Here is a 16,899-nt window from a genome sequence, read left to right on the forward strand (position 1 = left end):
CTAGTGCTTCCATTTGCACACAGATGGTTTAAATGTATCAGGATACAAAACTCATTTATTTATTGCTACCTATTTTCAGGGCTTTTTTTCTAGAAAAAATAGGCGCCGGTACTCACCACGAAGTTGTTACAGAAAGTGTCACACTTTTTAACAAAAAGAGGTGCTGGTACAGTGTACCCTTGAGTACCCCCTAAAAAAAAGCACTGCCTATTTTACATTGAGGATTTTAACATATAGCATGCAACACTAATACACTTTTTTCCATGTGAAAATTAGCTAAAGAGTTACACTGCTCAACATGCTCAACTTCAGAATGTTTCTTTACAGAGTTATTTCTGCAACACAGGGGCTGCGCATTAACACTAAACCATGACTAAGACATATGCAAACGAGGTGCAAGAGACCTGATTTATGTGGGGCACAGGTAGAACAATTTTACCTGCGTAAATGTTGCAAGTGCACCTACCCAGGTCACAACCATGCTAATGCTACATGCAAAAAGCACACGTCTATGCAATGAGGTGCATGTAGAACATTTTACATACGCAAGTGCTTGATTTATGGCTCAAGTCATGTTTCCGACAGAAAACCACCATCCCATATTAAAACCGAGCATGGAAATGTGGTGCATTTCTCTCATCCTGCTGAGTGCACTCACAGAATCATAGAATTGTAGAGTTGGAAGGAACATCACCACGGTCATCTAGTCCAACCCAACAATGAACAAGACCACTGCTTACTTCCTCGCAGCTCAAATATCTCTCCTATCAGCATGAAGCAAGGCTCAGCAAGGGCATCCCGTTTCCCATCCACATCTTCTCCATAGTCAGACAGGTCGTCGTCGTCTTCAGCCTCCTCCTGGGCAAACCAAACAAGCACAGGGAGGCAAAGGTGGTTCCAAAAGTTATGGTGGCCATTTGTGCTCCCCATCTAAGATAGCAATCTGAGGCTGCTCCTTCCGCCTAATGGTGGAGCCACCCACACTGTCCAAGTCTGTACCTCCAGCAAAAATTTATATGCCTGAGACAGGCATCACAAATTATTTCAAATTAAACATTTAAGTAAGAAGATACTATGTAATGCCCCTGCATATATAAATCAGCTGTCAGATCCAGATTTACGCCTCTACATCTTGTAGCCGTTCAAAGGCTGTCCACTTGTTTTATGCTAATGCCAAATCTTCACTCCCATAGACCATTATCTCTTGCTCTTTCTTGCCAATGAATTAGTGAGGACAGCCATGGTAGGAAAGGTTGAGCAGAAGGGGCCACCTTGATTTGTTAAGACCAATGGTGCTTCTACAGAGGTACCTCGGGTTACATACGCTTAAGGTTACAGACTCCGCTAACCCAGAAATAGTACCTCAAGTTAAGAACTTTGCTTCAGGATGAGAACAGAAATCGCACAGCAGTGGCGCAGCGACAGCAGGAAACCCCATTAGCTAAAGTGGTGCTTCAGGTTAAGAACGGACCTCCAGAACAAATTAAGTTCTTAACCAGAGGTACCACTGTATATTGACAGAAGCTTTCTAGAATACTGGCTAGGCTTTGCTGTCCAAGATTCTTAAACTGGTGAAGGCATGGCTTAGACTTGGGTTTCATGCATTCCATTGTATGTGCTTCAATCACCAAGATTTGTGTACCTGGGCACAAGCCGCAATGGATTTCACAATAGCTTTCAGTGGAGCTTGAACAGTTGGTGCCAGTGAAATGTGGAGATGGCACAGACATTCATTGGCAACCTGCACTACAATTGGCAGAGTGCTTTAATATGCTGTCCATTAATTCATGTATTTAAATTAATTCTGCAGATAGTTCCATCTGAGATGCTTCCTATTTATTCTGGGTGCTCATCTACCGTAAATATTGCTCTTAGCCCACTCACCTCTTGATGAGAAAAGAAATCACCGGGAAGCCTCTCCAAAAAAGAAGCAAGTGAAAAAGAAGATTTCTTTCCCTGTACATCGATAACCTTGAGGTGTTCTGGAGAAGGGCTTAAAAAGGCATAAAGTGCTTCACTCTGACAGAGCCTTTCATCAGAAAGCAATTTCTGTGGAAAAAGAAAAGCCGCCACAATTGTAATTTTCTTTTTTAAGCAGAGCAGATGAAGACTCTGCATGAGGGCAAGGAGTGCTAATCAGCACTGCCGATGTCAGCCAGTCTTAAGGGTTTACAAAATCAGCAGTGATTTCTGGAATCAATACACTTCAGTAGCTCCTAGGCACATTCCTGGCAAGTATGTTAATTGAAAACAGCACAGGGGAAGCATCATGTTTATGCTTTTAACAATGGTGCCACCTAAGTGCGAAGTGGACCTACCTAACATATGGCCTCAGAGAGTTGCTAAGGGACAATCTGTAGGCTTTGCCACCAGTGTGGTGGACTTCTAACTGGACTTATCCCAGTAGCTGCATGTCAATGGCATGGGTAGCTAGGTAGTTGTGCAGGCCACACACCCCTCTCTCTCCTTGCATATTGGTCAATTTGGGGCCATCAAATAAAGCAAATCCCACCGCCCCCTCAACAGTACTTAAAAGAAATTACTAAGATGTTTTACGTATTATTTGATCCTGAAAAAGAGTTACTTAAGCATTGGGGGACGCGGGTGGCGCTGTGGGTTAAACCACAGAGCCTAGGACTTGCCGATCAGAAGGTTGGCGGTTCAAATCTCCGCGACGGGGTGAGCTCCCGTTGCTCGGTCCCTGCTCCTGCCAACCTAGCAGTTTGAAAGCACGTCAAAGTGCAAGTAGATAAATAGGTACCGCTCCGGCAGGAAGGTAAACGGCGTTTCCGTGCGCTGCTCTGGTTCGCCAGAAGCGGCTTAGTCATGCTGGCCACATGACCCGGAAGCTGTACGCCAGCTCCCTCGGCCAGTAAAGCGAGATGAGCGCCACAACCCCAGAGTCGGCCATGACTGGACCTAATGGTCAGGGGTCCCTTAAGCATTGGGGGAGGGGCTATAGGGCCAAGAGAACTCTAAAAGGATTTCCTAAGCATTTTTCTAAGGATTTCTAAGCATGGAACCCCTTGACTGCTTTCAACAGCAGTTTTAGAACTTCAATGAACTGCTCAGCAGACCAACCTATAGAAAATTTTCAGCTGCATCACTATTTGGGGTTGGAGAAAAGGGTTGATTAATGAAGTCTGGTCACGGTTGATGGTATGAGTAAGACGCAAGAATGTGGTAGGATTCTGAAACACCACAAAATCCATCGAAAGGTGAAGTGGGAGATGTGGAGCCCATCTGAGAGAGTACCTAATTTGTCCCAGGGAATGCAACAGAAAAATAGGAGCTGTTATTGGCTACAGGCACAGCCAACCAGAAGAAGTGTCAAGAGCTGTTCACTACATTGGGCTGTATGCTAGAAAAGCTGCGTTTGACACCACCAGCCAGTTCTGTGTACCTGACAAGTGTACTTCTTTGATACGCTAAACATATGTAAACCTAAGTTGCACATTTAAACAGATCCAAACATATGCATCATACCTTACTGTATGCTTAGGTTTGCACTTAAATAACTTGAGTTATACATTTAAATAACATAGGCCTAAATGCAGAGCAATTTGATCATACTAAAGTCACATCCACATCAACAATTAGTTGTAAGTAATGCCCAATTGAAATGAATAGGACTTCCAATTCGGCTCGCTCTGGATTTGGATTGCAGTATGTGAAAAGACCAATAAACATGGGGGGGGGGGGAAATATTTGGAAAACCATTAAAAGGATATACATTGAAATGCAACCAAGGGGAAGCGAGGAAGTCACTTAACAATGTTAATAAGTATAATTTTAATAAGGTTATGATTTATGTTTGTTTGTCTTTTATTTATTTGTTTGTTTATAATTTTGTGAAAATCAATAAAAAATGGGGGGGGGAATAAACATTGGGGGGAAATGTGAGAATATGCAATCAAGAAACTGAATTCCTTACTCTAAAGCCCATGCAAAAAAGGACAATGCACCATTCTAAGTTAGTAAAATAAAACAGATATATATATTGTGATTGCTGCTTCTTTGATATCTTACCTGTAAGAAGTTATTTAACTGGTTCTTTGACTTCTCCATAAATTTCTGGTCTACTGATTTAAAGGGCAGTTTGCTGAGTGAAGGCAACTGAGCTTTTTTCAATGATGGGAAGCACTAGGTGGGAGGATGGGAAAAGAAAGCAAATCACAATTATTTCTCCATTTTAATTTACACACTGTCTTTATTTTTGTCCTGTTCTATTTAGCCACAAAGGGAAGAACTAGGTAGTTTTCGGCTCCTCTGCCTGTGCCCTTGATCGCCTGCAGGAACTCTTCCATCAATCAGCCAAAAAGAGTAGCTCTAAGTGCAGTACTAGGCTGCAGAAATAAGCCAATGCCAGCTTAAGGCTCGTTGGAACTAACATCTTGCAAAAAATGCAGAGTAGAATAGGTTATAAAAGGGTCGGTGCAATTAAGCAAGTAGAAGAAAGCTGTAAAGCCTTCATACAGCCAGAATAAAAATGGCAAAATAAGAATGAACCAACAAATAGTTGGAAGGAAACAGAAAGAGCTATTGTGAAAATAATTTACTTTAGGTGTATATGAAAAGATGGAACAAAGCCTATGTTCACATTCAGTGTCAGCTTAACATGTCACGATGCCTTCCTGCCACTGGCTGCTGTCACTCACACTCACATGCACACATAGTATGCCTTGCATGCTATGCCTCTTTGACTCTTGATGTGCTTAAGCCAACTCTCCGAACTAACATGAACACAGGATAAAAAGTTTTAGATACAGAATATAAGCTTACAATCTTCTGGGATGTTAATGCCAGTGTGGACTACGCTCTAACAAAACCAGATTTAAAAGAACAGCGGGGAGGGCGCATCAACATAATGGTGTTTGGTGCTGCTCTGGGCTCCTTTGGGAGGAAGGGTGGGATATGAATTTAGTGAATAAATAATAAAACACACAGAAGGCACCCTGTGGCTGGAATACTCCCCTTGAAAGTACCAGCAGCAAAAACACAAGACAACAAAGAGAAAATTGCCAGGTTCCCTGAACAGAAAAATGTTGCTGATAAGAATCAGTAAATGTAGTGAACAGAAGGGAGACAAAACACCAAGAGAGCGGAAACAAAACAGCCCAATTTTCTGCCTCACAAGAGCAGAAAAGGGGAAAGAGTAAGGAAAGGGGGCAAAAAAAAAAAAAAAAAAGGCTTATGATCGGTGGAGTGATATGTTCTGAACTGCAGGAGCTCATGAAGAAGACCCCCAACTTGATTCTGACCAAACTAAGCTGCCTGATATATATATTGCTCTAGGAAGGTTTAGCGTGGTCATAATCGAGTGCATGTATACACTTTCAGAGTTATTGCTAAATACATTACTTCTGGTAAATGAGCCAGCATAGTGGCTAGAGGGGAATCAAAATTTGTGCTCCCAGGCTTTTTAGACTCGTCTACCCATGTACTACCTGAAACCCAAGGGGTGCATTGGTTGCCAGATCTGACACCCCCCCCTCCGCTGCTCTCCTACCCCACTATTATGGAATCTGACTGCCTGGTACTGGATAGGGGGTTGTTGTTTTTGTCGACAGACATGTCTGGCTCCTTCCCTACAATATGGGGGACAGAGGATACAGAAGTTGGCCATACAGAATATTAAAACTAAGCAAGAGCAACTTCCACATGTTCTCCATACCTCACTGAGTTTCCTATGTAGGCTTTGAAACTCGCTGAGCTTTCGGAGTACCGTCCATTCCTTAGCTTCAACGCTGCCAATCTCTTGTAAACTCACCATGACAGAGTAACAGGGCACTTGTTCACCATTTTCTTCTATGACCTAAAACAGAGAAAGGGTTGTTTTTTGTTTTTATTATTATTATTATTATTATTATTATTACAACATCATCATCATCATCATCCTAGAAAAAGATATGCATGCACACCTACACAGTTTTACACAAGAATTCCAAGAGCACATTCTCACTGCTGCACACAAATGGTTCTGTAACAAACTTTGTTTCATGGTCCAAGAGAAAGCCTTAAGATATAAAGTCTCCTATTTGATCACAGATTCCAATAGACTTAGGGCGGATGACACATATTATACAGAACATGGTACAAGATGCATAGTGAACCTTTACCCATGCTCCCTATCGCAAAATACTGGCTTTGTTCAATTCGAGAAGCAAAGCGAGCATTTTGCAGGTCACTAAATTGCACAAAGTGGATTCATACACACCAGGGATGAGGAGTGAGTGACCTGCTGCTGGACTTCAATTTCACCCATACCTAGTCATTCAATGTCCATACTTGATGAGGGTGGTGGGAGTTGCAAGTAAATGATCTGCAGGGTCACAGATTACTCATATACACATTGAGCAGGAATGCAGTCAAGGTGGATCCTTGTAGGACACCGCTTGTCATCCAGACTTGTCCTGCAGTCAGCTGTCTTTACTGTGATCACAAGAAGCACTAGAAAAGCAGCCTTGTGAACTTTCACCAGGTTGCAACCATGTCATCAACACCTCAAGATGAATATTGCCTCCTTTTAACCTACATCATCTACCAAAGCTAAAAGTACAGTAGTGTAAATATTTTCCATACATGCCACATTTCTTAGTGCATTTGGACTGCTGTTATCCACACAGAAAAGGGAGGCTGGTGCATATTAGCCCTCACTTACCTTGCAAGCATCTCCAGACTATGCAAGCTGCAGCAAAGGCTGCAGTTAGGAAACCCTCATACTGGGGCTGTCAGCGGCTCTCGGCTGGTAGCCCAGCAATTATAAAGACAAGGAAAAGTTTCTTAACAGTCCTTTTTTATTTCAATCTTTACAGAGAGAGGCTATAGAACCCAGTCTCTTGGATAATGGCATTGTCCCGAGTGAATCTCCACCTCCCCATCTCTCCCACTTCCTCATTTGTCACCTCCTCTCTACGGGTGCTGCTACGTGCCCTCTGTCTTTGAGCTCTTTGCTCCCCTACTTTTAAGGCTCGCTGGGTTCTGGGAGATGGAGGGTCTGGAATGCTTTCTAATGACAATGTGTCACCCGGGTGTTCTGGCTCTCCCATGATTTCTCAACTTTTCCCCTCATCTGCCTCTGACCTGTGACCTCCCTCAAACCCGTTGTAAATCTATACGGTCTTCCTCTTACTCCTCTCAGGAGGAGTCAGGATGAGGAGGCGGTCTCCACCATTCCTTTGCCCAGTCCCTGACAGGGGCATGGTCTGTATCAGGGGTCAGCAAACTTTTTCAGCAGGGGGCTGGTCCACTGTCCCTCAGACCTTGTGGGGGGCCGGGGGGGGATGAACGAATTCCTATGCCCCACAAATAACCCAGAGATGCATTTTAAATAAAAGGACACATTCTACTCATGTAAAAACATGCTGATTCCCAGACTGTCTGCAGGCCGGATTTAGAAGGCGATTGGGCTGGATTCGGCCCCCGGGCCTTAGTTTGCCTACCCATGGTCTGTATGAACCATGTCGACTGTATATATAACAGCCATGGTTTGCAGCTCTTTTTTTGAACATGGGTAAATCATAGAGGACATACATACATGCTACTTCATATATGGTCATTAAAATGCTGCCTCTGCTGTGAGCCCCACAACGTGCCTTGAGCTGCTCTCAAAAAATGAAGGTTGGGGCCAGGCATTAAAAGTCTGCAAAAGTGGATCTTTCCATATGATGTATATGCATTAAGGAAGCCACATTTCTCAATGTCATTCTGTTTGACATCTACTTCCAATAATTCAGCAATAATATTTTTAGTGGGGAGTAAAGGGAAATGTATCAGTAATTATTTTTTGGACAACAGAGAAAAAAATGTGCTCATGTAAACTTTTGACAGAAAGGTTCCACTTATTTATATATATTTTAAAAAAAAATTAAACAGAAGGAAAAATCCATACTTCGCTGGAATTTATGAAGGCTTTCCACATGCCGAAATTCTCACACCACCAATCTGTTCTTTCAATGTGCAATTGAAGGTCACCGTGTTCTCGCTCCATCAGAGTGATTTCATCCTTCAGTTTAGAAACAATCTGCCAAGGAGGGGGAGGAATCACTTGTTATTACCGGTTATCATATTTCTTTCTTTCTTTCTTTCTTTCTTTCTTTCTTTCTTTCTTTCTTTCTTTCCTTATTTCTAGAAAATCTACACAACTATTGCAACAGATCACTCTGGTGCATGTACTGGAGGAAACAGATTAAATGTGTAGCAATAAGGAAGAGAAATAAAAAGTTGTCAGGCAGTGGAAGGGAAAGAGGCAAGGAATTTAGTAAAAGCTCCCAAAACGATTCCCCATCTAAATGACTCTGTCTTGACATAGCAGTACTGCTTAAAAGGTCATGCATAATTTGCTTAAGGTCACGTATAGTTCAGAAATGAAAAGCAAATTAAGCCCTGAAACATAATGATAAATGAAGATTTAGTGCTGAGTTCATGAAAGATAGGGGGAAGGGGAAAATCACTACAAAAAAGTTTTTAAAAGATGCTGTTAACTAAAAAAATTAAAAATACTTAAGATATTGTCCAGCACTAATTCACTTAGATTTGGGGGGGGCGGGGGGGGTAGAGTAGGCTGTCAGACAGCTGGGGGAAAATGCACATTCAGCAACCTAATAGATAATCTATGCAGAGAAGTCCAACATCATGGTGCAGAACTAGATTGTAAAGATGCTTTGGAATCTTTGGACCTTAAAAAGTATGGTTATGCTACACACTATTTTTATGGGTACACACAGAATGTTGTGTTTATCTGTAAAACTGTAACAAAGGCCAAGTGGCAATTGCATGACTTCAGATGAATGCATCACATAACATGCATGAACCCAGGAATCTGACTTAGCCATGCCTTAGTTGTTATATCGCAGCTTTTGATGCTAATGTATGAAGCCCAAGGATGCACTGAAAGATCTGAAAGCGCTGAGCTGGTACTGTGGTTGATTTTATTGAATCATGTGAGCAGGAAAAGTGAAATAGAATAGAAGAGGCTTATACTTGATCAAAAAATACACGAGTAAACAACTACCAACAATGTTTGATAAGCAACTGCCATAAAGGCAGTTATTACTAAAAAAAAAAAGTTTTATTGATTCTCCATTGTTCATGGCAAGAACAATAAAACAACAACAATAAATTTTTTTTTAAAAGTCTGGGTCATTTGATGTCTTACTCCAGAGATTAGTTTGGTAGAACTCTCCACAGGCTGCCATTTGTCAAAGGCAGGTTGTGAACATGGTCCTCTTGCTGTATGAAGTCATGGAATGGTTGCCAAGTATTGTAAAAATTAAATGGGTTTGATTTCCCCTTGATTGCTCGTATCAGCACAAAAAACTGTTCTTACTGTTATACCAGTAAACACCTCAGATTAATTCCATGTGGCAACTTTTCTCAGCACAGCTGCAAAGCACCGAATAATATTTTCCTGTGATATTGCAATCAACCCACATGGCAAGACCTTCCATGCCAACATCTAGGACTTGATATCATTTTGTCTCTCATTTACCAAACCAAAAAGCAAGCACTGGTGCAGAACTGGAGAAGCAGGCAGGAATGCAGGTTTGATACTATGCCATCAAAAAGGCCCATAGACCCTCATGCAGCATTTCAGAAAGGCTAGAAAGCCCCACTGTGTATTCCACATTGTCACTAAAGTTCATAGTTCAGCAGTGGAGCGCCAGCTTTACATGCAGAATGTCCAGGGCTCAATTTCTGCCATCTCCAGTTAAAGAATATCAGGTAATAGATTTGAGCAAGATCTATGCTCGAGTCCTTGGAGAAGAACCAGTGTCAGCTGGAACTGACAATTACTGGGTTATAAGCAATCAAAGATCTGATTCTGTGTCAGACAGCTACATATGTACCGTATTTTTCGCCCCATAGGACGCACCGGCCCATAAGGCGCACCTGGTTTTGGGGGGGGGGAATAAAGGGGGAAAAATATTTTTCCCCCAGGCGCGGGGCTGGAACGGGGGGAAGCCCAAGCTTCCCCGGACCCCAGCCCCCAAAACAGGCAGCTCTCCACAAGCCGTGGGAGCCTAGCACCGGGCTCCCACCACTTGCGGAGAGCTGCGCGAAGCTTGAAGCCTGGGCGCGCTGAGCTCAGTGCGCCCAGGCTTCAGCATGCAGGCAACTCTCCGCAAGCTGTGGGAGCCCAGCGCTGGGCTCCCACAGCTTGCGGAGAGCTGTGTGAAGCCTGGAAAGTCCGAGAGCGATGGCGAAGTTGCGCGCAGCTTCGCCATCGCTCTCGGAGTTTGCGGGGCTGGGGGCGGGGGAAGCCTGAGCTTCCCTCAACCCCAGAACGGGTCCCAGAGCGATGGCGAAGTTGTGCGTAGCTTCGCCATCGCTCCCGGAGCTTGCTAGGCTAGCTTCCTGAAGCCTGGAGAGCGAGAGGGGTCGGTGCGCACCGACCCCTCTCGCTCTCCAGGCTTCAGCGAAAGCCTGCATTCGCCCCATAGGACGCACACACATTTCCCCTTCATTTTTGGAGGGGTAAAAGTGAGTCCTATAGGGCGAAAAATACGGTACTTATATTCACTGACAGAACAACATTGCAACCCACATAAATTGCTAAGGTCAGATTTTCAGGGTGCTGAGAAGGAAACAGTATTAAAGATTGTATATCAATGTCTTTGTAGAACAATCAGTGGCTAATGAGAAGCCTGGAAAACAGCACCTTCCAATTTATTTTTGAAGTGAAAGCTCTCTAGAGTATCTACATGACTGCTCTGAAACACAGTCTGCCAGTATAATGCATGTAAATAACAAAGCCACATACCTTTTTGTCAGGTTTTGGTGAACTGCAGAGAGAATTTAGAGCTTGTCTCTTATATTCAAGTCTGTCATTTAGCTGGCGTAGCTTATTCACAGCATAACTGGCCTGCTCATTAATTCCGGAGCTTCCTTCATCAATAACTTCTTCACAAACTTGGTTCTAGAAGAGAAAGTATGAGTAGCCAACAGTGATCAAGATATGTTAAAGTATAATCCATTAACTTGACTACCTGGTTTAACACACATGGTCTAAGCAGAAGTAAATAACTGTGCCGACTAGAATGAGATCTGGGTTTGAATCCCTCCTCAAATCACGAAGCTCACAGGTTAACCTTGAGCCAGCCACTATCTCACAGGCTAAATTACATCATGGTTTTGTGAAAGTTAACATGATGTGGGAAAAGGACCATGAATGCTGCCCTAAAAGGGGTTTGATGGAAGACGTGTCTACCACTTGCTCTTAGCCATAATAATTAAATGGAAGCTCCAGGTTCAGAGACAACACACCCAGTTGTTGGGGCAATAGTAGGAAGAGCTATTGCTGCCTGGCCACTGTTGGAAACAATGATAGACTAAGATGGACCTTTGGTCTGATCCACCAGAGCTTATGATCCATGTCCCCCAATATTATTATGCTATCAAATATTCTAGTTTTTTACCCAGTTTATCTTCCATGGCATCTGCAAGCATCACTCACCACTTCATCTTTGTCGTCAGATGTCATCTGAACGGTACTTCTCTCTTCTTCCTTCTTGATCAGCCTCTCATACAAATCACTGACAAGGAACGATGGGTAGTACCTGTCCTTCAGTGTTTCATAAACATCAGTCTGGATTTTGTAAAACACCTCAATGCCTTTGTTGCCTACAAGGCTCTGTTGTATCTCTTTATACAGTGACTTTTCCACAGTAATCTCTCTGCCTTCTACAAAGAAATCCTGATAGATTTGACTCACAAGTTGAGGTATTTCAGCCTAAGGAGGAAGAAAAACCAACATGAAGAGATGCATCCATCATAATCAAGAACCATGCAGTTAAATATATGCTTGTTTATCCTATTCGGTTCTCTGAAGAATGACCCTTGGTTTTAAATATTTGTAGGCATACAGCAAATAATTATAATCATAATCCAGAGTACAGCATACTCAAACAGAAAGCAAGAAGGATCACACCCCATGCAGGTTTGTCTTTATTCCTTTTCATATTGCTGATCCTCAGCAACACATGGTAGGGAGATCACAGCAGCAGACTTCTTCTGCGTGTGAACACTAAAAACATTATTAAAAAAATACCAGTGATCTGAAAAATTAAGTTTTAACTGTTTATGTTTTCGAACAGTCCATTTTCTTCACTCATTTCATGAAATAGGGAATTGGTTTTTAAATTTGGCCTGATTTTTGCCACACCAGCACAACTGACTGGACTGATAAAATATCTGGGAGCAGTTTATATGCAATTTGAATACTAAAGCCAATGCCAACTTTTTATACAACACTGGTTTACAATTAAGAGTCTTGCCAAAAATATATATATTTCCAATAACAAGGTATGACATATGTTTATCTACTTTGTACCTTGTTAGCATTCTTCAAGTATTCCACAGATTCCCAATAGCTGATCAAAGATCTCTTATCCACTCTTTCCATGTATGTTCGGAAGTGCTCTCTGTAGGATGGGTTGCACAAAATATCCTCAAATTGAAGAATCTGGAGGGGGGAGGGGGACAATTAATGACATTATTTCAATTAAGTAATCTAGTTCACAGGTTACAAACCTCATTAAGTGCACTTATTATTGACAAAGTGGATTAAGGCTGGAATGATCAGCAGAGATAATCCAAGATTCTGGATTCATTGTTTTTTATACCTTACCATTTTCCCAGCACTCTGATAAAAATCTCAGGAGACATTAAAAATGTTTCATGGATGCAGAGATCATCAGTGCCATCTCCACAAGGGCCACTCTTAGCACATGCAAGAATGTTTTTGTGTATACTAGGTTCAGCAGCAGCAGCTCCTTGTACTGTGTTGGAAGCCGTTTTAATTTATTACTTATTAATTACATTTATAACCTACCCTTCTCTATATGGTCCCTGGGAGGAGTTGATACATAACTGCACAAAACATTTTTTTTTAAAAAAGAAGGTCTTTCCGAGCACCTCCGTTTTAAACCATTTCAAACTCCTTCAAAGGGCTGGACAAACATGAGTTTTGAATTTCCCCCCAGTTCCAAGGGAAAGTGCCGAGCAGTAAGGAATTGTATCCAGAAATTGGGGGGAATAACTCAGCAGCTCTCCACACAGCTCTCTGGATAGACAACCAAATACTAAAAACATAATAAGCAATTGTTTATTCCAAAGAAGCAGATAGAGTATTCTGCTGTTAACCTCTTAAAAAATGGTGCGAAGGTACGCTATGTTGCACAGCCTTAAAGACAATTTTCATGAGTGTTCATGACACAACTGCTAAGACAATGCCCTACCTGATCACACACCAATACAAGGAATTAAGGAACACACTATAATAATTTTCCTTTGTGTATCTTCAGTGACTCATTCACCCAATCCAGAAGTTCTATGAATTTTGCAGAACTCCTCCATATATTAGAGCCCCGAGGTGTGCAAAGTTTATTCCATTCTCTTCTGTGTCACTGATGGCTCCATATGCAAGAGTAGCCCCCAACTCCACTTCTAATCTATACAATTTCCTGGTTGAAGAGCTTTTCCTCACCTCACCTTTAGTTTTGCAATCTGGAGCCGTAACAGTTATGTGTAAAACGGCCAGCAGGACAATCTTAGTCATGCTTACCTTTAAATAAGTCCCAAATAAATAGACAGGACTTGCTCCCAGCAAACATGTCTGAAACTAGAGCATTAACAGCTTAAGAACTAGCTCATATAGCTTCACGCTGAGCTGCAAATGAGACACTGGAATCCACTGCTGTGCTGCAATTGTTACAATGCAGAAACAATGAACCTTGGGATCCAACATGCTCTAACCAAGAACTCAAGAAGCAACTTAACTGGAGTGGAGGGAAATAAACCTTCTAAAGTGTTCCTTATCAGCACAGTTATATGCCTGCTGATTTGCTATCTGTAACCAAAATCTAGTGGCTGGAAGGGCAAGCAAAATGTTCAGCATGAAAAAAATACATCTGTTTTGGAGGCTCAAAGTATTTCCTGAAAGACCCCAGAAAAACATGGTTGTTCCTGTTCATTTCACCACCTGAATCAGCTATAGCTTCAGTGTTGATTAAAATAAATTGAACTCCTCCTTCCTGTTAACAAGCAATGCTGTCAGGTAGCTGGTAAGATTTGGCTGAGAGATGGTGGTTGATTTTTAGCCAGCAACAAGGAATGTGGAACTGCATCTGAAGACTGCATGCAAGAGCGCCACCTTGTTGGTAGAAGAGGAGCCCTGCAGGGGTGTCCTATATATAATAATAATAATGTTGGTGGCTGTTTTAATTTATTTACCTACCCTACACCCTAAGTTCCCAAGGAGGGTTGCCACAATTTAAAAAAAGACATTAAAACCAGTTTAAAACAACTTACTGTCACAAAAATAGGATGCATCCTTAAAGTATACATCTCGGGGTTATGTTTTAGAGGCCAGGGTAAAGAGAGCATTCAATGAGAAGGGCCATTCAATAGTGAGGGTGCCAGATGAAGGTTCCACAACTTAGGTGCTGCCACAGAGAATGTCCTCCTGCAGGCCACCACCATGAACTTCTGAATGCAATGGTACTACCAAGAAAGCGCCCTCTGCTGATCTTAGCACCTGAGAGGGCCTTAGGGAAGCAGATGGTCTTTCCAAAATTTGGCACCTGAGTCATTTAGGGCTTCAAACATTAACGTGAACACCTTGAATTCGCCCTGGAAACAAGCTGGCAACCAATGCTCCTGCTTTAAAACAGGGGTTATGAGAGATATAAACGAAACCCCAGAAAGTAATGTGGCCATTGCATTTTGGACACAGCAGGAGCAGGATTTGAGTCGCTGCACATTTCCTGGGTCTTCTCTCTCCCACAAAATTATTAAAATCTTGCTCTGGGCACTCGTGTACCCAATTCCTCCTGGCCTGGCCTTTTTCTCTATGCACAAAAGGTGCAGAGTGGGAAAGGGCTGCCACTCGTGTGCACTGGAGGTTCCACCACAAACATTTTAGACTCCTTTTGCACAGCCCCAAGCCACTACAAGGGGGACACGTTGGACCTGGTGGGCAGGGAATTCATAGCAAAATGTACCCTACCTCATTGAACCTAGCCTTGGAGAAGCCCAACAACCTGTTCTCAGACTGGCAGGGTACTGAAAAGGCATGGAAATGTTTGGCAATGTCTGGCTCTCCAAATCTAAAATGGAACAAGAGGGCCTAAAAATCTTGTTCTGGCCACTCCAGAACATCTACTTGACTCTTCTTGCCCTTCCCTTTTCCTCTATACCTTCAATTTACTCTTAAAAATGTCAACATCTCTGTAAACTGGACTCTTCGAAGAGGAATTTGTTATGCATACCAGGAAAACAGATTTGACAGTTATTGACAGGATTCTTTTTTCCTTTAAATGGAAGGAAGTAGAAGGCCACTCTCCCTCCAGTGATTCTTACTGCTAACCATCTTAAAACTAAATTCAGCCGCTATATATTTCATCCGCTTGTTTAAATAGCTCATTCCCTCTAAACCTATTTAGATGCCTCTAAATCCCCAAGGCAGGGGGAGTCAAATCCAAGGGCATATAAAAAAATGCCACAGGGTAATAAAAGCAAAAACACAACTCAGTCTGAAATATTATCGCAATGCAACCACTGGCGCTCTCGTTGTACTTTATTAATTCAGTACTGTCAGGAGTGGTAATTGTTTGCAAATATTTCTTCACAGATTGACTTGCTTTAAAGTAAGAAAGGAATTAAAAAATGAATTAGATGTATCATTATCATGGTAGAAGAGGTTGTGGTTTTTAAGCTTTGGCTGCAAGCATTTGTGCCAGTTTTACCAAATTTTTGCACAATCCTAATTGCATTTACTCAGAAACAAGACCCACTGTTGTCAGTAGAAGCTGCATCCAAGTAAGATGCTCAGAACTGCAGTCAACACAGATACAGTTTTTAAAATGCCTTCTCTTCCAAGCATGTGAAATTTGTATAGTCCTTGAACAAGGCTGAAATGTTCTCACAAGGTCTTGGAAATTCCAGTACCCTTGGTGCCCTGCAATAAACTGAAAGCAGACAGCTATGCTGGGACACAGGCAAGAATCCTGTCACGTGATTGGCTATGAACTAGAAGATCTAATTTTAGAGCTAGTCCACAGCTACGGTGTGTCCCTTTAAGCTTTTTAAAGTCAAGTAGCTTCAAACTCAGGGATGAAAATTCAACAGGTGCCCTTTAACTCTGCCGCATCTCAGGAGGAGTTGAGATAATGAACCTTTCAGTCTTGGTCCTGTGTATGTTTACTCAGAATTAGTCCCACTGAATCCAAGGAGACTTAATTCTAAATGCATGCACACAGAATTGCAGCCAAGCGGTCCAATCATGTCCACATTTACCCGGAAGAACGACAATTTGTGTTGACTGGGGTAGTGTCCTTATTGTTACCTGTGAAGTCAGCATAGGACAACCTTTGCTGCTCAAATATTCTGCCAAAGCACAGCTGGAACATATAAATTGTTTTATTTTATTATGAAATGTGGAGTTTCTTCCCCATGCCAACCATGTGCCCAAATATATGATTCACATATATGTCATGACAATATATTTGACAAACTGACTTAGGTAAGCAACTAAAATTATGTACTACATTTCAATATAGCACAATTTTCATAAGAAAGAGGGCCATTCTGGCCTGTAGTATGAGTACCATTATGTTAACTGTGGAACAAGAGTCCCAGCTTTTAAAGGCTTTCTAAAGAAATTGACAATTTCCAAAAGGTTTCTTTTTTTAAAAAAAATAAATTTTTATTAACCGGCCAATCACATCGAATCAAACCACATCACATAAATTCCAAATTACAGTGCCGAATTTTTAAATTTTGTTGGGGGGTCCCATACTTCCAGATCCGAGGAAGGATTCTGATCTAATCATTACTTCTGCATTAATGTCCAAATCAGTCCAAATAAGTCCAAATAGATGTTCAAACAGTCCAAACACA

General features: G+C 42.0%; 1 protein-coding gene across 3 annotated transcripts in view; it reads right to left on the minus strand.

Annotated features, from left to right (window-relative positions):
- Nucleotides 1-16,899, minus strand: part of SNX25 (sorting nexin 25) — a 53,555-nt gene that overhangs the window by 3,818 nt on the left and 32,838 nt on the right. For 2 of the 3 annotated variants that reach the window (XM_053402486.1, XM_053402485.1), the window contains exons 8-15: nucleotides 12,332-12,463; nucleotides 11,456-11,731; nucleotides 10,763-10,918; nucleotides 7,892-8,023; nucleotides 5,675-5,815; nucleotides 4,030-4,143; nucleotides 1,885-2,049; nucleotides 741-858 (exon numbers count right to left, since the gene is read on the minus strand). In XM_053402486.1, the coding sequence (XP_053258461.1) occupies nucleotides 741-858; nucleotides 1,885-2,049; nucleotides 4,030-4,143; nucleotides 5,675-5,815; nucleotides 7,892-8,023; nucleotides 10,763-10,918; nucleotides 11,456-11,731; nucleotides 12,332-12,463 (1,234 nt within the window). Of the gene's footprint in view, nucleotides 1-740; nucleotides 859-1,884; nucleotides 2,050-4,029; nucleotides 4,144-5,674; nucleotides 5,816-7,891; nucleotides 8,024-10,762; nucleotides 10,919-11,455; nucleotides 11,732-12,331; nucleotides 12,464-15,794; nucleotides 15,969-16,899 lie in introns of all 3 variants that reach the window. The other variant, XM_053402484.1, reaches the window with a different exon arrangement.

This window comes from Podarcis raffonei, chromosome 9 (genome assembly GCF_027172205.1).
Source record: "Podarcis raffonei isolate rPodRaf1 chromosome 9, rPodRaf1.pri, whole genome shotgun sequence".
NCBI classification, from domain to species: Eukaryota; Metazoa; Chordata; class Lepidosauria; order Squamata; family Lacertidae; genus Podarcis; species Podarcis raffonei.